At 41.2% G+C, this 27,795-nt stretch overlaps 1 protein-coding gene across 1 annotated transcript; it reads left to right on the forward strand.

Moving 5' to 3' along the window:
- Nucleotides 1-3,874: 3,874 nt before the first annotated feature.
- On the forward strand, nt 3,875-27,795 carry LOC133570839 (protein FAM3C). The gene is made up of 9 exons (XM_061923581.1): nt 3,875-4,270; nt 4,347-4,433; nt 4,507-4,548; nt 4,616-4,733; nt 8,078-8,136; nt 24,704-24,754; nt 24,824-24,908; nt 24,972-25,098; nt 25,182-27,795. Exons 1-9 carry the CDS (start codon nt 4,258-4,260, stop codon nt 25,266-25,268), a joined length of 669 nt encoding a protein of 222 aa, XP_061779565.1. The 5' UTR covers nt 3,875-4,257; the 3' UTR covers nt 25,269-27,795.

The raw sequence follows: 27,795 nt of genomic DNA on the forward strand, positions 1-27,795 counted from the left end.
ACAAATACATCATTACCAGTAAAACCATAAATTAATACCATGTCTAAAGTGTGTCTGTGCATTTCTGTACGTCCAGTAACGTTTTGTATCAAATTAAAAGCATCAACCAATTCTAGAAAGTATTTTGCCATGGGCTTGGAGGGACAGAGTGTTTACACATCCATCCATACATTTTCTATCGCTTGTCCCTCTCTGGGTCACGGGGGTGCTGGAGCCTATCCCAGCTGCGTTTGGGCGGAAGGCGGGGTACACCCTGGACAAATCGCCACCTCATCGTAGGGCAAACATGAATATTAGAATCACCAGGTATTAAAATGATCTCGTATTTGATGAGCGGAGCAGCAATAACATTGGAAAAGTCCTTGATAACATTTTTTGTTGTGCTTAGGAGGGCGATAAATGCAAAACACTGTCACTGTTCCAAACAGCTCATTTGAAAGAAGGACAAAGACATCATCATTAGAGCTTTATGGTAAAAAGACGCTTTCGTGATGGTCGCTATACCTCCCCACGACCTTGGTTCTTTGCGTGTTGATGAAAGTACGGACTGGAGGAAACTCTTCCGAGAAAGCAGCGGACTCCCTAGGCTTTCATCCAGGTTTCAGTGAGTGAATATTATATCCAATGAATGCGATTTGAAGATATCTTCAAAGATACAAGTCTTACTTGTGACTGGCCTCGCATTTACAAGTGTATACTGTGTTACTGGCGTGTTCCCAAGATGCAGAAGACCGGGGAGGTAATGTGCAGGTAAATAACTATTGGTCTAGATAGTACATACAAGTAAAGTAAGAAATATGCATCAGAGTAAATAAATAATCCCAGCTAAGAACACAAGTTAGAAATTAGCATTAGCTATAAACTCTCTGGACGGTACATTAGTTGCATTCATTGTTTTGGAACTATGTGAAACTGTATCGTCCATATTTAAATACAATTGTATAGAGATGTCCGATAATATCGCCCGATAAATGCTTAAAATGTAATATCAGAAATTATCGGTATCGGTTTCAACCTCCCGATATTCCCGGGAAACTCACGAATTTCATTGCCCCTCCCGAAAATCTCCCGGGGCAACCATTCTCCCGAATTTCTCCCGATTTCCACCCGGACAACATTATTGGGGGCGTGCCTTAAAGGCACTGCCTTTAGCGTTCTCTACAACTTGTCGTCAAGTCCACTTTTCCTCCATACAAACAGCGTGCCGGCCCAGTCACATAGTATATGCGGCTTTTACACACACATCAGTGACTGCAAGGCATACTTGATCAACGGCCATAAAGGTCACACTGATGGTGGCCGTATAAACAACTTTAACACTGTTACAAATATGCGCCACACTGTGAACCCACACCAAACAAGAATGACAAACACATTTCGGGAGAACATCCGCACCGTAACACAACAGAACAAATACCCAGAACCCCTTGCAGCACTAACTCTTCCAGGACGCTACAATATACACACCCCGCTCCCACCAAATACCCCCCCCCCCCTCCCCCAGCTCAACCACGCCCATTTCTCGTCTCAAGGTTGGCAAGTATGTTCTAGTATACTCTGGACTGAAGCTGTGTGCCTTCATTGTTTTTGTAGCTGTTGTTTTGAGGCACCCCGCGACCCCGAAGGGAATAAGCGGTAGAAAATGGATGGATGGATGGATGTTTTGAGGCATGTTTAAAAAAATGTTTTTAAATATTGCACTTTCTGTAAGTCAAAGTATAGTATATCCCATAGTTGTAGTGGGTATCAGGATTATCTCAGGGAGAGCATGTCCCAAATTCCAAGCTGCTGTTTTGAGGCATGTTAAAAAAATAATGTACTTTGTGACTTCAATAATAAATATGGCAGTGCCATGTTGGCATTTTTTTCCATAATTGGAGTTGAAGTTGTTCTCTTATTTTAGAAAACCTTGTTTTTGATTGACTGATTGAAACTTGTATTAGTAGATTGCACAGTACAGTACATATTCCGTACAATTGACCACTAAATGGCAGAGGTGTGGACTCGAGTCACATGACTTGGACTGGAGTCAGACTCGAGTCATGAATTTGATGACTTTAGACTCGACTTGACAAAATGTAAAAATACTTGCAACTCGACTTAGACTTTAACATCAATGACTTGTGACTTCACTTGGACTTGAGCCTTTTGAATTGACATGACTTGACACGACTTGCTACTTTCCCCAAAACCCAAAGATGAAAAAGTTATTCGGGAGTGCTCCGTATTTTTCATTGTGTACTTGTCTATCAGCGTTGCGTGTGTCAGCTGGTGTGCTGTCAGTACAACAGCCAATCAAATTAGATCTACTTTGTTTTCATCACACAGCATTCATCCAATCAAATTGCAGGACAACCAACGAAGAAGACATGTCCAAACCACACGCCAGTGAACAAAAAATGATACCTAAAATAATTTTGTTTGGGTATAAAAATTACGAGGTGGTCAACACAAAACGGTTTGCAGTATGCAACACATGCGGTTCCAAAATGACTGATGGAGAGGCAACAACTTCCAACTTCGTCCGGCATTTGAAGTTGCACAAAGAACGGTAAGTTTTGAATGTAAGATAACGTTTATTGGCTAAGTAATGTGACTTTTATTTGCTGTGTAGTTAAATCAGTGAGGCTGTAAACTCATTGCTAACGTTATAACGTTATTGCAAACACGGGAATCTGTTGCAGTTCACTACCTTATTCATACTTTTTGTTCAGTGATTTTTTTTAAGCAGGGTTACGTTAGTCAATATATCACACGTAACGTTAGACGGCGGTCAGCAGCACCGCGTATTTTAGCCACCTAAAAAAAGACAAAAATAGTAAAATAAAGGTCAGTTCAAATGTATACTATATTATGAATATGTGTACCGTTTTAGCTAGCTTTCTGACATACTGTTGGTTGTTTACCTCAGTGGTCCCCAACCACCGGACCGCGGCCCGGTACTGGTCCGTGGATCGATTGGTATCGGGCCGCACAAGAAATATATATATATATATATTTTTTCTTTTTTTAATTAAATCAACATAAAAAACACAAGATACACTTACAAGTAGTGCACCAACCCAAAAAAACTCTCTCCCCCCTTTTGTTCTGGGCATTGAACATGAAGACTCTTCCTTCACTGTTACGAGTGGCCATGAGAGTCTTGGCAGTGCCTGCCTCCAGTGCTCCAGTGGAGCGAGTTTTCAGCCATGGTGGCATCATACTACGCCCCCATCGTGCACAAATGACTGACAGACTCTTGGCTAATTTGGTCTTTTGCAAATGCAATGCAGCATAGGGCCCTGACATATAAAAAGTACAACTTTTTTGTTATGTTCACGTATATGTCATGTTTTTTCAATGTTAACACTTTTGTACAAATAAGTACATTTGCACTTTATTTTTCAATGTGTTTGTTCTGTAAAGGAATGAGTTAATGTTTAAAATGACTGGTTAATAGTGCTATTATAAAGTGCAATGTCAGCACAATTTTCTTTCCTGCAATTTAAAATGCACTTGTTTTAATAAATAAATACAGCGTTTGAAAAGCATACACAATCTGTGTTAATATATTAGTCTGTGGTTAAAAGGACTTGAAAGGACTCGAAACTCAAAATGCAGGACTTAGAACTTGACTTGAGACTTTCCAGTCATGACTTTGGACTTGACTCGGGGCTTGCCTGTCTTGACTCGGGACTTGACTCAGACTTGAGGGCAAAGACTTGAGACTTACTTGTGACTTGCAAAACAATGACTTGGTCCCACCTCTGATAAATGGTAACACCCCAATAAGTTTTTCAACTTGTTTAAGTCGGGATTCACATTAATCAATTCATGGTAAAGTTACATTGTTTAATGCATCCAGCGGGGGGCATCACAACAAAATTAGGCATAATAATGTGTTAATTCCACGACTGTATATATCGGTATCGGTTGATATTGGAATCGGTAATTAAGAGTTGGACAATATCGGAATATCGGTAAAAAAGTCATTATCGGACATCTCTACAATTGTATTCAATTCTATTCTAAGGCTTTTCTTTGCCTTCCAGTCTCCAACCAGGTCGAGGTTATTGTTGTTATTGTTTTCTTTGTTTGCTGTGTGACTGCTGGCTGCTTTGCCACAAAAACTTGATCTTCTGGTTGAGCGTGTGGGCGTATGTGTGTGTACTTTGTCACATCCTGCTTCTGCCCAGCACAAGGATGAGGACGCTGTGTCCGATAGAAGAAGACGAGCCGCTGAGGAAGAAAACTTGAACTCCGAGAGCTGCCGTCATGAGGCACAAAGGTGAGCTTGTAGTGAATGGACACTCCAGGTCCTCGTTCTGCAATCACTGACCTCTTCTTTCTCCCTTGTATGACAGCTGCTACCTACGCCGCAGTCCTCGTGGTCCTCGTGCTGACGTGGAACGTGTCCAAGAACGTCTGGCAAGGAGCGAGACAACCTCTGGGTGAGCACCTGTCTGGTTTGTCGACATCAAGCGTGGTCGTCACGCTTCATGTTCTCCTCCTTCCTTCTTGCAGGCGTGAGAAGTGTGGAGCAAACTAAAGTCAAAGTGCAACCAGGTGAGCAAAACTTGTTTCGTCTAATTTTGACGTCCATCACTTGGCTTTTGTCTCCTTCTTCCTGCAGAAACTTCTTCGCCAAAGTGCGGCCTGTCCAGATTGTGCCCTCCTCAGCACTTTGCCGTGCACGTGCGCAGCGGAGCCGCCGACGTGGTCGGCCCAAAGATCTGCTTTGATGGTCAGATGTAAGTAAACAAATGTTTAAATGTAACAAACAACATTTGAAAATGTACAAATAAAAGTTCAAAGTCACGACAAACATCTAATCTGCTTTCTAAAGATGATGATTTCATTGCTTTGATCCACTGAACCGCAGCACAAACTAACGCTGACTTGTACCAACTTATTGCCGTTACCGTGACGACCGAATTTTCCTCCTCGCTAGCCAGGGCGGAGGAGTCAACTCGCCCTGACAAACATGAACCAACCGACTTGTTTACTTTATCACGTGCATGAATGAACGTTTTTGACTTGATGGATTATATTTTTAGTCTCAAGCATTTCTATTAGGAAACTGTCTTTCCGGGACATTCCATGAAGGATATCAGAAAGCTCAACAAGAAAATTAATACTCTAATAATAATAATAATAATAATTATTATTATTATTATTAGAGTATTAATTTTCAAATTATGCACGCACATAATTTACAGCAAATAATCGTATTAAAAATGTAATTGTTTGACAACTCTCCTATAATAATAATAATAATTATTATTATTATTATTATTATAGGAGAGTTGTCAAACAATTACATTTTTAATACGATTATTTGCTGTAAATTATGTGCGTGCATAATTTGAATTAATTATAAAAAAAAGACCTCAATGTAATGACACAAATACAGAATGTCATACAGGAACATTCTGTATTTGTGTCATTACATTGAGGTCTTTTTTTATAATTAATTCAAATTATGCACGCACATAATTTACAGCAAATAATCGTATTAAAAATGTAATTGTTTGACAACTCTCCTATAATAATAATAATAATTATTATTATTATTATAGGAGAGTTGTCAAACAATTACATTTTTAATACGATTATTAAAAATAATAATAATTATTATTATTATAGGAGAGTTGTCAAACAATTACATTTTTAATACGATTATTTGCTGTAAATTATGTGCGTGCATAATTTGAATTAATTATTAAAAAAAAGACCTCAATGTAATGACACAAATACAGAATGTCATACAGGAACATTTTTAAATGTTTTACTTGAATTTAACAGTGTTATTTAATGTACAGTCTGGGTTTATTTTGAAGTAAAATTAAGCACATTAGTCAGTCTCCTCGTTCACTTTCGACTTTTTTTTTTACTTGACTTTTGACTTTATTTGGACAAACGACACAATTAAAACACAAGCAAGCACTTCATAGACCATCACAATTTAAATTGAGTCCGAACATGAGTAGGAAGAAGCAGAAGCTATTCCAGTCCCACCCTCCCTTGCTCTCCTTTTACAATTACAATAAATGCATCATTCATTCACCCATCCTATCATTCATTCTTTTGGCAATTTAAACAATATTGTCTTAATCTCTCAAACAGTTCCAAGATGAGAAAAAAAAAGAAAATGATAAATGCAATAACACTAATGGCAGATAACACTTGGACAACACTTATCTTCGATGTACAAACCCCAAAACTAGTGGGCACATTGTGTAAATGGTAAATAAAAACAGAATACAATGATCTGCAAATCCTTTTCAACCTATATTCAATTGAATAGACTGCAAAGACAAGATATTTAACGTTTGAACTAAAAAACTTTGTTATTGTTTGCAAATATTAGCTCATTTGGAATTGGATGCCTGCAACATGTTTAAAAAAAGCTGGCACAAGTGTCAAAAAAGACTGAGAAAGTTGAGGAATGCTCATCAAACACTTATTTGGAACATCCCACAGGTAAACAGGCTAATTGGGAAAAAGGTGGGTGCCATGATTGGGTGTAAAAGAAGCTTCCACGAAATGCTCAGTCATTCACAAACAAGGATGGGGCGAGGGTCACCACTTTATGAACAAATGCGTGAGCAAATTGTCGAACTGTTTAAGAACAACATTTCTCAACGAGCTATAGCAAGGAATTTAGGGAATTCACCATCTAAGGTCTGTAATATCATCAAAAGGTTCAGAGAATCTGGAGAAATGCCTGCACGTAACATTGAATGCCCGTGACTTTGGATCCCTCAGGCGGTACTGCATCAAAAACCGACATCAGTGTGTAAAGGATATCACCACATGGGCTCAGGAACACTTCATAAAACCACTGTCAGTAACTACAGTTTGTCGCTACATCTGCAAGTGCAGTCTCTACTATGCAAAGCGAAAGCCATTTATCAACACCCAGACACGCCCGAGCTCATCTAAGATGGACTGATGCAAAGTGTAAAAGTGTTCTGTGGTCTGACGAGTCCATATTGCAAGTTGTTTTTGGAAACTGTGGACGTCGTGTCCTCCGGAACAAAGAGGAAAAGAACCATCCGGATTGTTATAGGCGCAAAGTTGAAAAGCCAGCATCTGTGATGGTATGGGGGTGTGTTAGTGCCCAAGGCATGGGTAACTTACACATCTGTGAAGGCACCATTAATGCTGAAAGGTACACAACATATGTTGCCATCCAAGCAACGTTATCATGGACGCCCCTGCTTATTTCAGCAATACAATGCCAAGCCACGTGTTAGTGCGGGTCCCTGACTGGCCTGCCTGTAGTCCAGACCTGTCTCCCATTGAAAATATGTGGCGCATTATGAAGCCTAAAATACCACAACAGAGACCCCCGGACTGTTGAACAACTTAAGCTGTACATCAAGCAAGAATGGGAAAGAATTCCACCTGAAAAGCTTCAAAAGTTGGTCTCCTCCGTTACCAAACGTTTACTGAGTGTTGTTAAAAGGAAAGGCCATGCAACACAGTGGTAAACATGCCCCTGTGCCAACGTTTTGCAATGTGTTGCTGCCATTAAATTCTAAGTTAGTGATTATTTGCCAAAAAAAAAAAAAGTTTCTCAGTTCAAACATTAAATATCTTGTCTTTGCAGTCTATTCAATTGAATATAAGTTCAAAAGTATTTGCAAATCGTTGTATTTTGATTTTATTTACGAATTACACAACGTGCCAACTTCACTGTACTATTGACCAGATCACTGACATACAACAAGACGCCGGTTAGGTAAACACCCAGGTAAAGGTAAAGGAGCATGTGCATATGAATACATTGTGTGAATAATCTGCTTGGATACAATGTTTATATAATGCATGCATTAACATGTGGACCTTGACAGCTCTAAATAATAATAATGATAATAAAAACTGTGTGATATTTAAATGTAAGCACATAGACTTTAACAGGGTGTGTGTATGCATGTGTGTGCGCGCTAAATCGTGCTAGAGAATCGTGATCTGAATTCCAAGCAAGAGAAGCGTGAGGTTGGCGTCCGTTGTGTACTGCAGGTAAAATAAAGTGTGTTGTATAAAAAATATCATTACCATTATTAAGTTGATATTTCCTGTGCTGCAGCATCATGAGTCACATGCTCAACAACGTGGGACCTGGCCTCAACATCGTTGTCATCAACGGTGAGCAGCAACTTGTTTGGTTTTGAGATTCACTCTTCATCCGTGCATCATTTCAATGTTTTCATGAGCAGCTGCAATACAAGCAAGACATCTGTTGGTTTTCATCTTCATCTCACTCTAAAACAGGGGTGTCAAACGTGCGGAACAGGTTTTATCCGGCCCGCGGAATGAGTTTGCTAAGTATAAAAATGAACCTGAAATTTTTGAATGAAATAAACTGCTGTTCTAAACGTGTCCACGGGATGTCACAAAAGCAATTATTTCTATCTTCGTAGATGATGCTACATATGTATAAAAAAATTAAAAAAAACACATGATGTTAGTACATCAGTAGAGAAAAATGATCAAACTACTTAAATAACATTCGGTAATTTGATTTTGATATCATTTTTTTTATCTTGATAGATTGCAAATTAACACCAATGAGTTGACTGATGAACATTATCACATAATTTATTCAGAAAATATAAATAACGACAAATAAAGATAGAATACTATTAACCGCAACATGTAAGTGTAAAAAAAAAACCACCAACATAAAGGATTTGTACAATTTCAGAATGTGCATGTTCAATTTTTAAACAAAGAAAAACAATCAGAAGTTGTCTTTATTTTTAAGTTGGGGAGGTATAGCTCGGTTGGTAGAGTGGCCGTGCCAGCAACTTGAGGGTTCCATGTTCGATCCCCGCTTCCGCTATCCTAGTCACTGCCGTTGTGTCCTTGGGCAAGACACTTTACCCACCTGCTCCCAGTGCCACCCACACTGGTTTAAATGTAACTTAGATATTGGGTTTTCACTATGTAAAGCGCTTTGAGTCACTAGAGAAAATGCGCTATATAAATATAATTCACTTCACTGAAGTTATCGTGCCGTGATTTTACCACTTGGGAGTAGATTTTTCTCCATGTGGACCCCGATCTAAAATTAGTTTGACACCCCTGCTCTAAAACCATTCTCAAACTTTTAGCTGACATTTCCCATATTCTTACCACTAGTGGTGAAAGGTACCGTATTTTCCGCACTATAAGGCGCACCGAAAAACCTCCAATTTTCTCAAAAGCTGACAGTGCGCCTTATAATCCGGTGCGCCTAATATTGAGCCACAACAGGTCTCGCAACCCCAGCCTCTACTGTAGCGTCTATTCTATGCGCCTTATAATGCGGTGTGCCTTATATATGAACAAAGTTTTAAAATAGGCCATTCATTGAAGGTGCGCCTTATAATCCGGTGCGCCTTATAGTCCGGAAAATACGGTAGTTGAGATCAGAGGTAAATGTCAAGATGTTCTTGTTTTGTCTCTCTGCAAACTGTGGTCAAATCCATTTTGATTGGGCACACTACTTAATCACACTTGGACACGCTCAGAACCTCAGTCCTCTTTCATGAAAGAACCAACGCGGCCATGCATGATAAAGCACTTGGCAACAGAGGCTAGGACAAACTCCCTTTTGGGAAGAAACCTCCAACAGAACCCAGGCTCACAGGGGCAGCCATCTGTCTCGACCAGTTGGGTTGATATACAGGTAAAAGCCAGTAAATTAGAATATTTTGAAAAACTTGATTTATTTCAGTAATTGCATTCAAAAGGTGTAACTTGTACATTATATTTATTCATTGCACACAGACTGATGCATTCAAATGTTTATTTCATTTAATTTTGATGATTTGAAGTGGCAACAAATGAAAATCCAAAATTCCGTGTGTCACAAAATTAGAATATTACTTAAGGCTAATACAAAAAAGGGATTTTTAGAAATGTTGGCCAACTGAAAAGTATGAAAATGAAAAATATGAGCATGTACAATACTCAATACTTGGTTGGAGCTCCTTTTGCCTCAATTACTGCGTTAATGCGGCGTGGCATGGAGTCGATGAGTTTCTGGCACTGCTCAGGTGTTATGAGAGCCCAGGTTTCTCTGATAGTGGCCTTCAACTCTTCTGCGTTTTTGGGTCTGGCATTCTGCATCTTCCTTTTCACAATACCCCACAGATTTTCTATGGGGCTAAGGTCAGGGGAGTTGGCGGGCCAATTTAGAACAGAAATACCATGGTCCGTAAACCAGGCACGGGTAGATTTTGCGCTGTGTGCAGGCGCCAAGTCCTGTTGGAACTTGAAATCTCCATCTCCATAGAGCAGGTCAGCAGCAGGAAGCATGAAGTGCTCTAAAACTTGCTGGTAGACGGCTGCGTTGACCCTGGATCTCAGGAAACAGAGTGGACCGACACCAGCAGATGACATGGCACCCCAAACCATCACTGATGGTGGAAACTTTACACTAGACTTCAGGCAACGTGGATCCTGTGCCTCTCCTGTCTTCCTCCAGACTCTGGGACCTCGATTTCCAAAGGAAATGCAAAATTTGCATGGTTGGGTGATGGTTTGGGGTGCCATGTCATCTGCTGGTGTCGGTCCACTCTGTTGTCCTAGGTGGCTAGCAATGCAGTTAATGGGAGCAATCAATTCTACCTCTAAATTACTTTAAAAATCCATTCAAAAACTGTCAACGACACTTCAATTACGTTCCGTGACCTGTTTAATAACCAGAGGTGTGGACTCGAGTCACATGACTTGGACTGGAGTCAGACTCGAGTCATGAATTTGATGACGTTAGACTCGACTTGACAAAAAGTAAAGAGACTTGCAACTCGACTTAGACTTTAACATCAATGACTTGTGACTTCACTTGGACTTGAGCCTTTTGAATTGACATGACTTGCTACTTTCCCCAAAACCCAAAAATTAAAAAGTTATTCAGGAGCGCTCCGTAGCTTTCATTGTTTACGTGTGTGTGTCTGTCAGCTTGTGTGCTCTCAGTACAACAGCCAATCAAATTAGATCCACGTTGTTTTCATCCGACAGCATTCATCCAATCAAATTGCAGGACAACCAACAAAGAAGAGCTGTCAAACAAAGCGCCAGTGAGGAAAAATGATCATGCCAAAGATAGTTTCGTTCGGGTATTAAAACTACGAGTTGGTCAACAAAAAACTAATTGCAGTATGCAAAACGTGCAGTTCGAAGATTACAGACGGAGACGCAACAACTTCCAACTTCGTTCGGCATTTGAAGTTGCACAAAGAAGGGTAAGTTTTGAATGTAAGCTAACTTTTATTGGCTGAGTAACGTAATTTTTATTTTCTGTGTAGTTAAATCAGTGAGGCTGTAAACTCCCTGCTAACGTTATAACCATAGACATCTTATAAGTAGACGCAGCATCGACTGCTACTGCCTGCTGGCGCTGATGAGAGACGGGGCCGCCATCTTGGAGTGGTGATCCGCTCCATAGACATCTTATAAGTAGACGCAGCATTGGCTGGCATGGCTGCTGTGACGCGATAAATTTGGCCGCCAACTTGAAGTGGTGATGAGGAGCCGGCGAGCAGCCTAAACTGACAGTTGACAGGTAGAAAACAAAGATGTCAGGCTGGTGTTCAGCGTTTTCCTGCTCAAATGAGCGGACTGTTGAAAATAGGAATCGGGGGATTACTTTTCACAAGTAAGATTTAACATTAACGTACTATTGGTTGTATTTTGCGAAAAGAATATTACCACAGAGTTGAGAAGGAGCAAAGATCTTCAATAGTACTGAAATCGTAACCGCTAGCAAACAAGAGTATGACCATAATAGAATTGCTTGTCAATGAAATTAATTAAATTTAAAAATGTCATACTTGAATAACATAAAGTTGAAATAAATGATGAAGATAAAGATTGTAAAAGCCAACAGGGGTAAAAATTAGGACCACAGTCCAGATAGGGTGGAGGGGGGGTAATATAGACTTTCAGGTGTTTATATATGTTTATGTTTAAGTATTTGGCAGGCGCTTTTATCCAAAGCGACATACATAAAAATACATATAAAACAATCACTGTAAACATTATCATTTAAGGGAAGAATGTAATAAAAAATATCAATACAAAATGTCAAAACAGAATAAACTCTCTGCTGCTGCAGCAACAGAGATACAGTCTATAGGTCCCTAAGATATATAGATATCTAATGTATTCATACATTGTTTATGTAGGATATACACATGTATATATAACCTAATCATATTGTTTCTTCAACTTAAAAATAGCTGACCGTTTTTTTCCCCCTTCTTTGGGATTATATTCCCAGTTTTGGTCTCGGACGTCTGGTCACTTAAAGCATATAAGAATATTCTATTACTGTTAAGCAAACTATGAATAATAAAACACACCAAAACATGTGTCCTTTATCATAGCTACACGTGTGACATAAAAACGTGTGAAAATCAGTGGTATTCAGTGAGGTAAGATGAATTAAATGCGCTGACAGTTAATTGCTCCTGCCAAATGAATTGCACTGAGTGGAGCGGATCACCACTCCAAGATGGCGGCTCCGCGTCTCGTCAGCGCCAGTAGGCAATAGCACTCGATGCTGCGTCTACTTATACGATGTCTATTCATGAATATGAGCACACTGAAAGAAGGTAGTGGCGTCTCCCAGCTGCCACTACTTAACTTAAGTAGCTGGCACCACTGATTAATGCCAGCTGTGCCCATTTGTTCCGCTGCCAGTGGCACGCCCAACTGCAGAGGAGAGAAAGGAAAAAGCAAGCACAGCATAACCACACGGCAGCAAGAGAATGTAACAGTGACAAAAGAGAGCCCGAGTAGAGGTACAATAGAGAAACAGAGTAAAGGGACTGAAAGTAGATATATTGAAAATAGAGAGACAGAGTAGGGAGACATAAGGTGGCACAAAGCGTAGATAGATTGACAATAAATTGTCAAGACTTGGACTTTGGCTTGGTTTGTTCTCCCGTGGTGCAAATGAGCATTTGGACCAGACATGGCGTGAAGGTGAAGACATTATTTATTTTAAACTATCAAAAAAAGAATAAACAAAAAGCGCGCACAGTGGCGGAGAATAAAACTAGACTTTAAACACAAAACTTGCACATTGGCAGAAACTATGAACAATTAAACAAAACACTAACTGTGGCTTAACAAACAAAAACTTACTTGGCATGGAACCGGCATGAAAAAAAGAGTAGCAAGGGTCATCAGGGTGTGGAGAGAGTGCAGGAGCATAAATGCGGGGATGTCGTCAGAACGAACAACAGAAAATGAATGAACTTAAATACTATGGACATGATTAGTGAAAGCAGGTGCGTGACTCGAAACGTGAAACAGGTGCGTGACGTGACAGGTGAAAACTAATGGTTGCTATGGTGACAAGAGTGCACAATGAGTCCAAACGTGGAACAGGTGCGTGACGTGACAGGTGAAACTAATGGTTGCTATGGTGACAAAACAAAACAAAAGTGCACAAAAAGTCCAAAATTTAAACCGAACATTACTAAAACAAAACATGATCACACAGACATGACATAAATAGAGTAGAGGGACATAAAATAGACAGATTGACAATAAAGGGACAGTGTAAAAGGACATAAGGGACCATATAGAAACATTGTAGAAGGACAGAAAGTAGATTGACAATAGAGAGACATAAGGTTGAAGGACTGGTGACCTTCTGGTACAGACTGCCCATGTGATAGTCTTTCTTCTCTTGGCTCCGCAGTACTCAGCCATGTATTCATTTGTGTGTGTATGTGATTGATAATGGGGGAGGTGGGTCATCAGGGCAATGTCTGTAAAGCATTTTGTGTTGCATATCTTTTATATATGAATAAAGTTAGATTTGCTTTGTTAGCGGTACAATAGGTGTCTGTCATTTCCTGCAAATTCATGAATAAAAGTGCGACGTTAGCGGACAACCAACACGGATATAGAGCCAACATTTTAACATCGATGGCATCAATCGAAATAGATTACTAATGCAATAGATCTTAAGTGTGCAGCTGCTGTATTTATGGATCCAAAACGGGACGGTTCTAGGCAGGCATAGATGAGGGAGCAGTTAGAAATGTGAAGGGGACATCATATGTACACACTGCTCCATCTGTGCTTATACAGGAGTAACATTGCCTTCTTCAATGAATGAGGTGGTTAGCTATGTGTCCAACTCCATCCTGAGTGAAGTGGATTGCACTTTGTCAGGCTTCTATCTTCAGACCTGTACAACTGAAGTCTAAGCTCCTGCTGGTCTAGCTCTTAAGGTCACTGAGGTCTGAAACTCAAGAAGCTCCTTCTTTTTCTCTATTGTCTTGATGTGAGGCAGACTGGTTCATACAAACCCCGTTTCCATATGAGTTGGGAAATTGTGTTAGATGTAAATATAAACGGAATACAATGATTTGCAAATCATTTTCAACCCATATTCAGTTGAATATGCTACAAAGACAACATATTTGATGTTCAAACTGATAAACATTTTTTTTTTTTTGCAAATAATCGTTAACTTTAGAATTTGATGCCAGCAACACGTGACAAAAAAGTTGGGAAAGGTGGCAATAAATACTGATAAAGTTGAGGAATGCTCATCAAACACTTATTTGGAACATCCCACAGGTGAACAGGGAAATTGGGAACAGGTGGGTGCCATGATTGGGTATAAAAGTAGATTCCATGAAATGCTCAGTCATTCACAAACAAGGATGGGGCGAGGGTCACCACTTTGTCAACAAATGCGTGAGCAAATTGTTGAACCGTTTAAGAAAAACCTTTCTCAACCAGCTATTGCAAGGAATTTAGGGATTTCACCATCTACGGTCCGTAATATCATCAAAGGGTTCAGAGAATCTGGAGAAATCACTGCACGTAAGCAGCTAAGCCTGTGACCTTTGATCCCTCAGGCTGTACTGCATCAACAAGCGACATCAGTGTGTAAAGGATATCACCACATGGGCTCAGGAACACTTCAGAAACCCACTGTCAGTAACTACCGTTGGTCGCTACATCTGTAAGTGCAAGTTAAAACTCTGCTATGCAAGGCGAAAACCGTTTATCAGCTCAGGCCAGCTGGGCCTGAGCTCATCTAAGATGGACTGATACAAAGTGGAAAAGTGTTCTGTGGTCTGAAGAGTCCACATTTCAAATAGTTTTTGGAAACTGTGGACGTCGTGTCCTCCGGAACAAAGAGGAAAAGAACCATCCGGATTGTTATAGGCGCAAAGTTGAAAAGCCAGCATGTGTGATGGTATGTGGGTGTATTAGTGCCCAAGACATGGGTAACTTACACATCTGCGAAGGCGCCATTAATGCTGAAAGGTACATACAGGTTTTGGAGCAACATATGTTGCCATCCAAGCAACGTTACCATGGACGCCCCTGCTTATTTCAGCAAGACAATGCCAAGCCACGTGTTACATCAACGTGGCTTCATAGTAAAAGAGTGCGGGTACTAGACTGGCCTGCCTGTAGTCCAGACCTGTCTCCCATTGAAAATGTGTGGCGCATTATGAAGCCTAAAATACCACAAAGGAGACCCCCGGACTTTTGAGCAACTTAAGCTGTACATCAAGCAAGAATGGGAAAGAATTCCACCTGAGAAGCTTAAAAAATGTGTCTCCTCAGTTCCCAAACGTTTACTGAGTGTTGTTAAAAGGAAAGGCCATGTAACACAGTGGTGAACATGCCCTTTCCCAACTACTTTGGCACGTGTTGCAGCCATGTATTTCTATGTTAATTATTATTTGCAAAAAAATAATAAAGTTTATGAGTTTGAACATCAAATATATTGTCTTTGTAGTGTATTCAATTGAATATGGGTTGAAAAGGATTTGTACATGCACATGCATCCTCCGCTGTTGCCATTTCTAATACAAAGTCGCCTTCAGTTCTAACTTATATTTGTGAGTAGACTCCATGTGGACGCACTAAAAACTACAACATGGTTTTAATTTAAATCAATTGTGTTCATTTTCTCTTCTCAAATAGATAGGTGCAAAGTTATTGTGTTCAACATTTTTTGAGTTAGAGAGGTGTCTTACCTGCTGACAGTTTTGGCTGACACTTCAGCCTTCGTCAGAGCTGTTGTAGCTTCCTAATGTGATGTGTCTGAAAACAGCTGACCGGGTCGGGAAAACTTTCAAAATAAAGTTTTATTTTAGTTTTAGTTATAGTCTTTTGATGAAAATGCATTTTAGTTTTAGTCTAATTTTAGTCAACCAAAATAATTAAGATTTTGTGCAGTCTTAGTCAACAAAATTACACAACATTTTCATAAACTTAAATTACAGCATATTTAGTTGAGTAAAATATTAAGTATTGAAGTGAATTAATTAACTCATATTCCATCCATCCATCCATCTTCTTCCGCTTATCCGAGGTCGGGTCGCGGGGGCAGCAGCCTAAGCAGGGAAGCCCAGACTTCCCTCTCCCCAGCCACTTCGTCCAGCTCTTCCTGTGGGACCCCGAGGCGTTCCCAGGCCAGCCGGGAGACATAGTCTTCCCAACGTGTCCTGGGTCTTCCCCGCGGCCTCCTACCGGTCGGACGTGCCCTAAACACCTCCCTAGGGAGGCGTTCGGGTGGCATCCTGACCAGATGCCCGAACCACCTCATCTGGCTCCTCTCGATGTGGAGGAGCAGCGGCTTTACTTTGAGCTCCTCCCGGATGGCAGAGCTTCTCACCCTATCTCTAAGGGAGAGCCCCGCCACCCGGCGGAGGAAACTCATTTCGGCCGCTTGTACCCGTGATCTTGTCCTTTTGGTCATAACCCAAAGCTCATGACCATAGGTGAGGATGGGAACGTAGATCGACCGGTAAATTGAGAGCTTTGCCTTCCGGCTCAGCTCCTTCTTCACCACAACGGATCGATACAGCGTCCGCATTACTGAAGACGCCGCACCGATCCGCCTGTCGATCTCACGATCCACTCTTCCCTCACTCGTGAACAAGACTCCGAGGTACTTGAACTCCTCCACTTGGGGCAAGATCTCCTCCCCAACCCGGAGATGGCACTCCACCCTTTTCCGGGCGAGAACCATGGACTCGGACTTGGAGGTGCTGATTCTCATCCCAGTCGCTTCACACTCAGCTGCGAACCGATCCAGTGAGAGCTGAAGATCCTGGACAGATGAAGCCATCAGGACCACATCATCTGCAAAAAGCAGAGACCTAATCCTGCAGCCACCAAACAAGATCCCCTCAACGCCATGACTGCGCCTAGAAATTCTGTCCATAAAAGTTATGAACAGAATCGGTGACGGTTAACTCATATTATGTTCTACATATGGTGAATGTTTATATTCAACTTGGAGAAAGCGAACCATCAGGTTTAAGTAAATAATGGTTGAGAAAGAGCCATAGTTGGACATTCTCACGAGAAGAAGCAATAAAACCAGGCTTCGGTATGCAAAAGGAATAGCTCTATCCTGGAGTAGAGATTCCATGTTTATCTTAAACGTCAACCTACAAGTTATGATGTACATCTGTTGTCTTACCAGTCACTACACACAAACATCTCCTTACATGGTCATGTTGTCCTGTCCTGACTTAGCACACACCCAGACAGAGAAAGAAGGAATATGTAACTGATGGTTTGGCTTCTTCACGTTAGGAGTCCTTCATTTTTTGACCGGAGTTCCTTCAGGTATTTGCAGACCTGTTTAATGACGCTAATAAAGCAACTTTTTGTTCAGCAAAGCGTCTCCGACGTCTCTTTTGATCCAGCCGCACTACCGTGTTGCCCTCCTGCCCGGAAGGGGGTGACAAGACCAGAAATACACTTCACTATAAAAAATAAGGCTTCATTAAAGTTTATTTGAAAGCACCTTTATTTAGACTACATGCTAAGCATTTGTTTAAAGGGGAACATTATCACCAGACCTATGTAAGCGTCAATATATACTTTGATGTTGCAGAAAAAAGATCATATATTTTTTTGACCGATTTCCGAACTCTAAATGGGTGAATTTTGGCGCATTAAACGCCTTTCTATTATTCCCTCTCGGAGCGATGACGTCACGTTGTAACCTCACATCGGGAAACAATCCGCCATTTTCTCAAACACATTACAAACACCGAGTCAAATCAGCTCTGTTATTTTCCGTTTTTTCGACTGTTTTCCGTACCTTGGAGACATCATGCCTCGTCGGTGTGTTGTCGGAGGGTGTAACAACACGAACAGGGACGGATTCAAGTTGCACCAGTGGCCCAAAGATGCGAAAGTGGCAAGAAATTGGACGTTTGTTCCGCACACTTTACCGACGAAAGCTATGCTACGACACGGATGGCAAGAATGTGTGGATATCCTACGACACTCAAAGCAGATGCATTTCCAACGATAAAGTCAAAGAAATCTGCCGCCAGACCCCCAGGAAAAAAGAGCGGATGAGGGTATGTCTACAGAATATATTAATTGATGAAAATTGGGCTGTCTGCACTCTCAAAGTGCATGTTGTTGCCAAATGTATTTCATATGCTGTAAACCTAGTTCATAGTTGTTAGTTTCCTTTAATGCCAAACAAACACATACCAATCGTTGGTTAGAAGGCGATCGCCGAATTCGTCCTCGCTTTCTCCCGTGTCGCTGGCTGTCGTGTCGTTTTTGTCGGTTTCGCTTGCATACGGTTCAAACCGATATGGCTCAATAGCTTCAGTTTCTTCTTCAATTTCGTTTTCGCTACCTGCCTCCACACTACAACCATCCGTTTCAATACATGCGTAATCTGTTGAATCGCTTAAGCCGCTGAAATCCGAGTCTGAATCAGAGCTAATGTCGCTATACCTTGCTGTTCTATCCACCATGTTTGTTTGTATCGGCATCACTATGTGACGTCACAAGAAAATGGACGGGTGTATATAACGATGGTTAAAATCAGGCACTTTGAAGCTTTTTTTAGGGATATTGTTTGATGGGTAAAATTTTGAAAAAAACTTCGAAAAATAAAATAAGCCACTGAGAACTGATTTTTAATGGTTTTAACCCTTCTGAAATTGTGATAATGTTCCCCTTTAACTTAAAAGTAGCCCAATCGTATGACCAGGAATGGTGGATGATGCATGATGCTTACCATGGGCAATGCCAATACATATCTTTCATATGCATTTACTACTTTTTTATGCCTTGTCTCTGACAAAGCAGGTATGAATGTGTGTTACAAAACAGAGTTACGGTACATGCCTTCATTATAATTTGTTTATAAACGCAGAAGACCCAGAAGCAGCAAATACACAAAGCTTTAACTTACAGTTGTGTAGAAATCGCAATCAATCATTCACCTGCTGATGGCATAATATCAAAAATAAAATGTGTCCTCTTCACGTTCTCCCAGGTGTACACATATTACGATGTGGAACATGTCAAATCCACACATTTTTGTTTTGACGCCGCCGGTGAGAAATTCAACTTCCTCAGCTCACAAGAAAAAGCCTCTGATTGGCTGTCCTTTGTAACTAACTGCCGGCCCCTCTGTCATATCTGCACTGTTAAAGAGCTGTGATTGGTTATATATATATATATATATATATATATATATATATATATATATATATATATATATATATATATATATATATATATATATACTCCAAAACCAACAAAGGATGTAATTGTCGAAAGAAACCTGATTGCCCTCTCAACGGGGGGTGCTTACAAACATCAGTTGTCTACCAATCTAAGGTAATACGCAAGGACATTAACACATCCGACACATATGTAGGATTAACCGAGGGAGAATTCAAAACCCGATGGAACAATCACAAGGCTTCTTTCAGGAACAAAAACCTGCGAAATACCACGGAACTCAGCAAACACATTTGGGACCTCAAAGACAATAATGTTGAATATTCAATAACATGGCAAATTCTTGCATCCAGCACACCTTACAATAGTGGTAATAAAAGATGCAACCTATGCTTGAAAGAGAAACTGTTTATTATCTACCGTCCAGACCTGTCATCCCTCAACAAGCGCAGCGAAATTGTAACAACATGCCGCCATAGACGGAAACACCTCCTAGGTAACACATGAGCCAATCACCACGCCCCTAGGCCAGCCTGTACCCACCCACTCTGTGCCCTATATAAACCATGGTATGCGAATGCTCCCATTAAAATCTCCTGACGATTGAGGGTACCCCCCCTCATGAAACAGGCCTGTAGAGATGAAATAGTCTTGTGATTTTTTTCCCACACATACATATATATATATATATATATATATGTATATATATATATATACCTGGGATTTATATAGCGCTTTTCTAAGTACCCAAAGTCGCTTTACATGTAGAACCCATCATTCATTCACACCTGGTGGTGGTAAGCTACTTTCATAGCCACAGCTGCCCTGGGGTAGACTGACGGAAGCGTGGCTGCAATTTGCGCCAACGGCCCCTCCGACCACCACCTATCATTCATCATTCAATTCACCGGTGTGAGTGGCACCGGGGGCAAAGGGTGAAGTGTCCCGTCCAAGAACACAACGGCTGCGATTTTTGGATGGTAAGAGGCAGGGAGCGAACCTGCAACCCTCAGGTTTCTGGCACGGTTGCTCTACCCACTACGCCATGCCGCCCCAACTTATATTCCCAACTTGTCCCACCCATCTACAAGACACATTTAAATGTGATTGGTTTATTAGTTAAATTAAAATGTACTTTCCCAACCTTAAATATTATGATTTGAGGGAGAAATACATTTATTTTCCTCTACGTTGGATCTAACAAAAGCATTCCACACAATTAATAACAATATCTTAATTAACACATTTTAACATTATAGCATTAGAGGCCTGGTTTTTAACTGGGTAAGAAGCTACTTAAACAAGAGGAATAAATACGTGAAGCTAGGCAAATACACGTCTACAATGCTAAACATATCCTTTGGCGTACCCCAGGGCTCTATACTGGGACCAAAATTGTTCAATCTCTACATAAACGACATTTGTAAATTTACAAAAGAAATGAAGTCAGTACTATTTGCAGACGACAACGCTGTGTTTTGTTTAGGAGAGAACACATAGAAGCTAATAATGTAAAAAGAGTACGATGTTGGACAGAGGAAAGTATTGCCACCGTACAAGCCGGCTTCGATATTACAGATTGGGATGTTGTTTATAGTTCAAGCGAGGATTTAAATTAACTGACATTAACTGTTTCCTCATATATATTTTTGTGTGGACTCTAATATTCCCTGTAAAGAAATGACCATATTTCCCAACACAAACATTGGGTCACCAAGGAACTTTGAAGTGTCAAAAACATGACAAAACGTATGAGGGGCCGTGAGGGATATTATTCAGAATTACCTCTTACATATATTACTGAATTGCTTTCACATAAACAACTGAAATGTTTTTCTCTCACACACACTACTGAAACACTCTCATACACACTAATGAAACACTCTTATACACACTACTGAAACACTCTCATACACACTACTGAAACACTCGACAATCATTGGTACATTATCTTTTAACTTATACACACTACTGCAATGCCATCCATCCATTTTCTACCACTTATTCCCTTTTGGGGTCGCGGGGGGTGCTGGAGCCTATCTCAGCTACAATCGGGCGGAAGGCGGGGTACACCCTGGACAAGTCGCCACCTCATCGCAGGGCCAACACAGATAGACAGACAACATTCACACTCACATTCACACACTAGGGCCAATTTAGTGTTGCCAATCAACCTATCCCCAGGTGCATGTCTTTGGAGGTGGTAGGAAGCCGGAGTACCCGGAGGGAACCCACGCAGTCACGGGGAGAACATGCAAACTCCACACAGAAAGATCCCGAGCCCGGGATTGAACCCAAGACTACTCAGGACCTTCGTATTGTGAGGCAGATGCACTAACCCCCTCTTCCACCGTGCCGCCACTACTGAAATGCTCTCACATAAACAACTGAACAGTTTTTCTCTCACACATACTCCTGAAACACTTTCATACACACTACTGAAACACTCTCATACACACTACTGAAACACAAGGAGCATGCAGGAAAGGAAAGACATAAACAGAGTGGTAAGGAGCGAGATCAGGAAAGAGTTTATAGGGATAAGGTTGAACACAAATATGCTAGTGGAGATCTTCGGGCAGCTTGGAAAGGAATAAAAGCAATGACCTCCATCTCTCAGGGAAGTAGTGGGAGTGACAAGAATCCTATTAAAATTGAGAGAATAAATATTGCTGACCTCCAAAATACATTTAATAATTGTTATTCTCGCTTTGAAAATAATGACTTTTCTGATAATATTTCCCTCCTTAAAGAGTCTCTTACCCCCAGATCTAAACATTGTCATCAAGCAGGAGCATGTTAGAGAGCTTTGAAAACGGGTCGAAATAAGGAAAGGCCCTGGTTCAGACCTTACTTATGGGCGCACTCTCCAATATTGTGCTGACCACTTTTGCAGTGTCCTCCAGCATATTTTTCAAATGTCACTGAATTGTAAACTGATTCCTGGCATGTGGAAGTCTTCTACTGTGTTAACCCTCACCCAAAAACATCTAAATCGAAACAACTTAGTGATTTCAGACCTTTAACCTTCAATCCTCAGGCCCATGCCGGGTTCTCAAGCAGGCACAAGACATTAAAACAACGTTGAGAACTTGTTGAATTAGGTCGTGACGTTAACCAACTCAAACCTAACGTTGGAAAAACATGCTTTTTGACGACGTTTAATCAATGTTGGGTTCTGACGTTGATTTGACCATTGAATTTTGGTCATTTTCCAACCAATATTTTACAACACAAATATAACATTGAAACAACATGCTTTTTGACAGCATTTATTCAATTTTGGTTGTGACGTTGATTAGAATTAGGATTTGGTGATTTCCCAACCAACAGCGTGGACCCAACGTTGGACATGAACGCTGTCTCATTTTACCAATACAACTATTTTGCAACGTTGTTTCAAAGTCAGTTTTTAAGGACATGTATGTATAATCATTGTTGTATCAATGTCTTGTGCATGCTGGGCTCCTATTCACTGATTTTTCTTCAGCATTTACCACAATGCAGCCTGTCTAAATTTGAGTTGTCTCACCATCTTGTAGTTTGTATTTTACACTTTTTAACTGGCAGAGTGCAAAGATTCTCTGTAAACGGCTGTCTCCATGACTGTGTAACCATCTCCACGGTATCACCCCAAGGATGCGCCCTTTCACCCTTACTTTTTTATTAAGTATACTGATGAATGCAGGAGTAGGCAAGAGGACAGCTATCTGATTAAATTCTCTGCACTGCTGTCCCTCCTCTATGGTTCACGATCAAAGCATGAGAGCGCCCTGACTAATTTCATCTCCTGGTGTGACTGTAACTTTTTGGATTTAAATGTACCAAAAACCAAAAAATTAATTATTGATTTTAGACCTAAGAAGGCTTTGGCTTGATCTTCTAGTTTCTGCTTGGTGGTATGAAGTGTTCCGCTCTTTTTCTCATCCAACAGGCCAAGGGCATATTTAATACTTAGGTCCTGTAGGAACCTTAGCCTTGGCAATGCCTTGCAATTTAATCGATTCTGAATCCTCTCTGCTCTCAGTAAATGTGAGAGTCTGATTTTAATTTTGCTTTTGGTATATTTTAAGTTTTTCTTTCTTTTTTGTCGTCCTCTGCCTTCTTCCATGCTTTCCTGAGAAGGCAGCGTTCCTTAACTAGCTACTGAATCTCCTTTTCCCGTCTGCTAATCTGTCTGAGAGGAGGTTTCCTGTGTTGCAGTTCCCTGAATTTGCTGCAGCCTTCCTCGTAGATGATGACTCCAAAAAGGTTACGCTTAGAGTTGTTGCTGCCCATGAGGGAGTTCCCAATGATCGTATAAAGGCTCTGGTCAAAGCTTTTCCATAGATCTTTCTCGCAGGCTTTTGGCTAGTTGACTTTAGTTTTGCGGCACAGATTTTTTTGCGTCATCTCTCTTGGAGGTTCTCTGCTTGATGTATCACAATATTGTGTCAGCTGTGGGGTTTTCATATAGGATGCTGTGAAGTCTCATGGTGGGGCTGACAGTCCTCCGTTCTCCCGGTGCAATGTGGGCCCCATAGCACTGTGGTCCTCAACCTGGCTATGGTTCCTCCTTGTCCGACCTGCTGACGCAGTGCAAGTTTACACCTGGGTGGAACTGGCACATTTTGCTTTCCCTTAGTGGATTCCTAGACCCCGGTAGGTTGTAACTTTAGACCACTCGCAGCTGCATTTTCTCAGCATTCTATCCGTCGTTGTTGTGTTTGCGCAAGTCGTTACCGTGTTGTCCGTCCTGGTTGGTACGCCCCTTGATGGACCATCGGGCTGTTTTGTTCTGTTTCTGCTCGTAGTTTGTTGTGGTTAGGGTAACTAGCCTTTCCTGGCAGCCTACCAGTCTTTTCCTGGAAGTCAACTGCTCTGTTTGCAGTAGTCAATGGAAAGCCAGATAAACTAGTTGTGAGCACAGGTTAAACCACCGGCAAAACATTTCTGCCTGATGCGCTTCCGCCAGTGCCGTTGGGTCGGCTGCAGGGTCGTCAGCCGGGAGCCACCCTTCACAGATGTTTTGCTCCTTTAATCCCGGAACATCTCTGGGTGGTGGAGCAGTGGCAGGGCTGTTTCCCTACCACTCCTTGCACCCTTGTAATGGTAAATGGTCTGTATTTATATAGAGCTTTACTATACCTGGAATGATACCCAAAGCGCTTTACATTATACATCACATTCACCCATTCAACCATTAACATTCACACATTCACTCACACATTGTTTTTGTTTTCAGGTGTTGATGGAGCTGTGGACAAAAGCGGTTATCTCAACATGAAAGATGGCGGTAAGACGTTTCTTATCCATCTTTTAGCAGCACTTGTTTGATTCATGTTGGTTTCCTTCTCTGGAAAAGTCCCAGAGGACATATTGGCGTACCTGAAAGCCATTAAATCAGGAGACGTGGTCATTGTGGCGTCTTTTGACGACGTGACAACAAAGTAAGTTTTTATTCACACAATTTTTGTGATTCATTGCTAAACTAAAAAATAAAAATGTTTTAGGTTGACAGAAGAAATGAAAGAGATCTTCGTAAACATGGGCAGCACTTTGATCACATCACTGCGTTACCGTGACAACTGGGTGTTTGCAGGAAGAGGCAGGGCAGGAAACATCAGCTCCTTTGAGAAGGTCAGTGATGCTTTCTTAGCTTCTGTATCTGTTTTCGTCTGTTTCCATGACGACCAGTGATATCCTCACGTTTCACTCGTCAGCGAGCTGCCAACCAGCGTGAAAACAACGCTTATGAGGACTGGCCTACAGCTGTGGAAATAGGAGGATGTTTCCCCGCCACTGCCTAAATATTTACCAACAATACAAGAATCATCTTCGCTGTACAGTCAAACTTCACCTGTTCCTGGGAATCCTGTACAAACTGTCAAGCTAAACCAAAAGAAATCATTCAAATTCAGACTTTTTCCCGAAAATATGAACAAACACCAAAAACCAGCAAAAACTATGATTTTACATATGTGTCCTGATTGACATCAGATAGCCTATGGGTTTGATATCATTAAAAAAAAAAAAAAGCAGATATGGAGGATATGAGCTTGCATCTAATGTTTTTCATACTTACCAATGTTCTCTGTTTGACTGATTGCACTTGATCAAACCTTTAAAAAAATTCCACTAGGGTTGTACGGTATACGGAGACTCATGTTGCGACTCAACACATGCACACAGCACTTGTAAGCAGAAACAGTGCGGAAACAGAAGAGGGAGAATGGACATATTTTGGCTTTAAAACTAATGATCAAGGTGGAGCTATAAACACTCAAGTGCCATTGTGCTGTTGAGGCTTTAAAGGGGAACATTATCACAATTTCAGAAGGGTTGAAACCATTAAAAATCAGTTCCCAGTGGCTTATTTTATTTTTCGAATTTTTTTTCAAAATTTTACCCATCACGCAATATCCCTAAAAAAAGCTTCAAAGTGCCTGATTTTAACCATCGTTATATACACCCGTCCATTTTCCTGTGACGTCACATAGTGATGCCAATACAAACAAACATGGCGGATGGACAGCAAGGTATAGCGACATTAGCTCGGATTCAGACTCGGATTTCAGCGGCTTAAGCGAAATTGAAGAAGAAACTGAAGCTATTGAGCCATATCGGTTTGAACCGTATGCAAGCGAAACCGACGAAAACGACACGACAGCCAGCGACACGGGAGAAAGCGAGGACGAATTCGGCAATCGCCTTCTAACCAACGATTGGTATGTGTTTGTTTTTAAGTGTTGTAATGTTTTTAAGCTAAATTATTGGTAAACACAGTTTATGTATAATAATTTACGTAAAACCGCGAGTAATGAATAAAGTTTTCATCAATTGATATATTCTGTAGACATACCCTCATCCGTTGGGAAGACTATGTCTCCCGGCTGGCCTGGGAACGCCTCGGGGTCCCACAGGAAGAGCTGGACGAAGTGGCTGGGGAGAGGGAAGTCTGGGCTTCCCTGCTTAGGCTGCTGCCCCCGCGACCCGACCTCGGATAAGCGGAAGAAGATGGATGGAGATGGATACCCTCATCCGCTCTCTTTTCCTGAAAGCTGATCTGTTCAGTTTTGGAGTTGATGTCAGCAGGCCAGGGAAGCTAGGGTCGATATTCTTCTTTTGATCATCTTCGGTGGCTTAAGGGACGGTAGAAGCGGTGTGAGCCAAGACATCCAGGGGGTTTAGCTCGCTCGTCTGCGGGAACAAACTGCCGCCGTTGCTTGCCGTGCTACCGAGGTCCTATGTCCCTGAATAGCTCACACACTCCGGCAGATTCAATGGGGGTCTGGCGGCAGATTTCTTTGACTTTATCATTGGAAATGCATCTGCTTTGAGTGTCGCAGGATATCCACACATTCTTGCCATCTCTGTCGTAGCATAGCTTTCGTCGGTAAAGTGTGCGGAACAAACGACTGACCATTTTCGTCGGCTTTCCTCACACCCTCGTATTTTGAACAACATTCGTCCAATTTCTTGCCACTTTCGCATCTTTGGGCCACTGGTGCAACTTGAGTCCGTCCCTGTTCGTGTTGTTACACCCTCCGACAACACACCGACGAGGCATGATGTCTCCAAGGTACGGAAAACAGTCGAAAAAACGGAAAATAACAGAGCTGATTTGATTCGGTGTTTGTAATGTGTTTGAGAAAATGGCGGATTGCTTCCCGATGTGACGTCACCTTGTGACGTCATCGCTCCGAGAGCGAATAAGAGAAAGGCGTTTAATTCGCCAAAATTCACCCATTTAGAGTTCGGAAATCGGTTAAAAGAATATATGGTCTTTTTTCTGCAACATCAAGGTATATATTGACGCTTACATAGGTCTGGTGATAATGTTCCCCTTTAAATCATAGCTAGCTAATAGCTAGCTCGCAGCTAATGTCCGTCCACACAGTGTTTTAGCTACTTCTAAATGACTAAGCCTCACCTCCATAGTGACAAATAAAGTATGTTACTTTCAAGTATCATCCCTGCAGGATGAGGAATAGCTAAACATGCTTCACTACACACCGTAGCTCACCGCTTACAGCAAGCTAGCTCTCCTGAATGTAAACAAATGGCTGGATCGCAACAAATATCAATTGTAACGATACGAAGTAGAAGAGCCATATCTAGTCAATTCTACAATGATTACATCGATGTTTTTTATTATCACAAAATTATTTGTCTTTTGTTATTGTTTATAAACTCAGGAAATATGTCCACGGACTTTAATTACCGTATTTTCCGCACCATTAGCCGCACCTAAAAACCACAAATTTACTCAAAAGCTGACAGTGCGGCTTTTAACCCGGTGCGCTTTATATATGGATAAATATTAAGATTCATTTT

The sequence above is a fragment of the Nerophis lumbriciformis genome, linkage group LG28 (assembly GCF_033978685.3).
Source record: "Nerophis lumbriciformis linkage group LG28, RoL_Nlum_v2.1, whole genome shotgun sequence".
NCBI lineage: Eukaryota > Metazoa > Chordata > Actinopteri > Syngnathiformes > Syngnathidae > Nerophis > Nerophis lumbriciformis.

What these genes read in the sequence shown, in the direction of transcription:
- LOC133570839 (XM_061923581.1), top strand. An exon ending in ATCTGCTTTGATGGTCAGAT is followed by an intron (nt 4,734 to 8,077) that starts GTAAGTAAACAA and finishes CCTGTGCTGCAG; the next exon opens with CATCATGAGTCACATGCTCA. An exon ending in ACATCAGCTCCTTTGAGAAG is followed by an intron (nt 25,099 to 25,181) that starts GTCAGTGATGCT and finishes TTCACTCGTCAG; the next exon opens with CGAGCTGCCAACCAGCGTGA.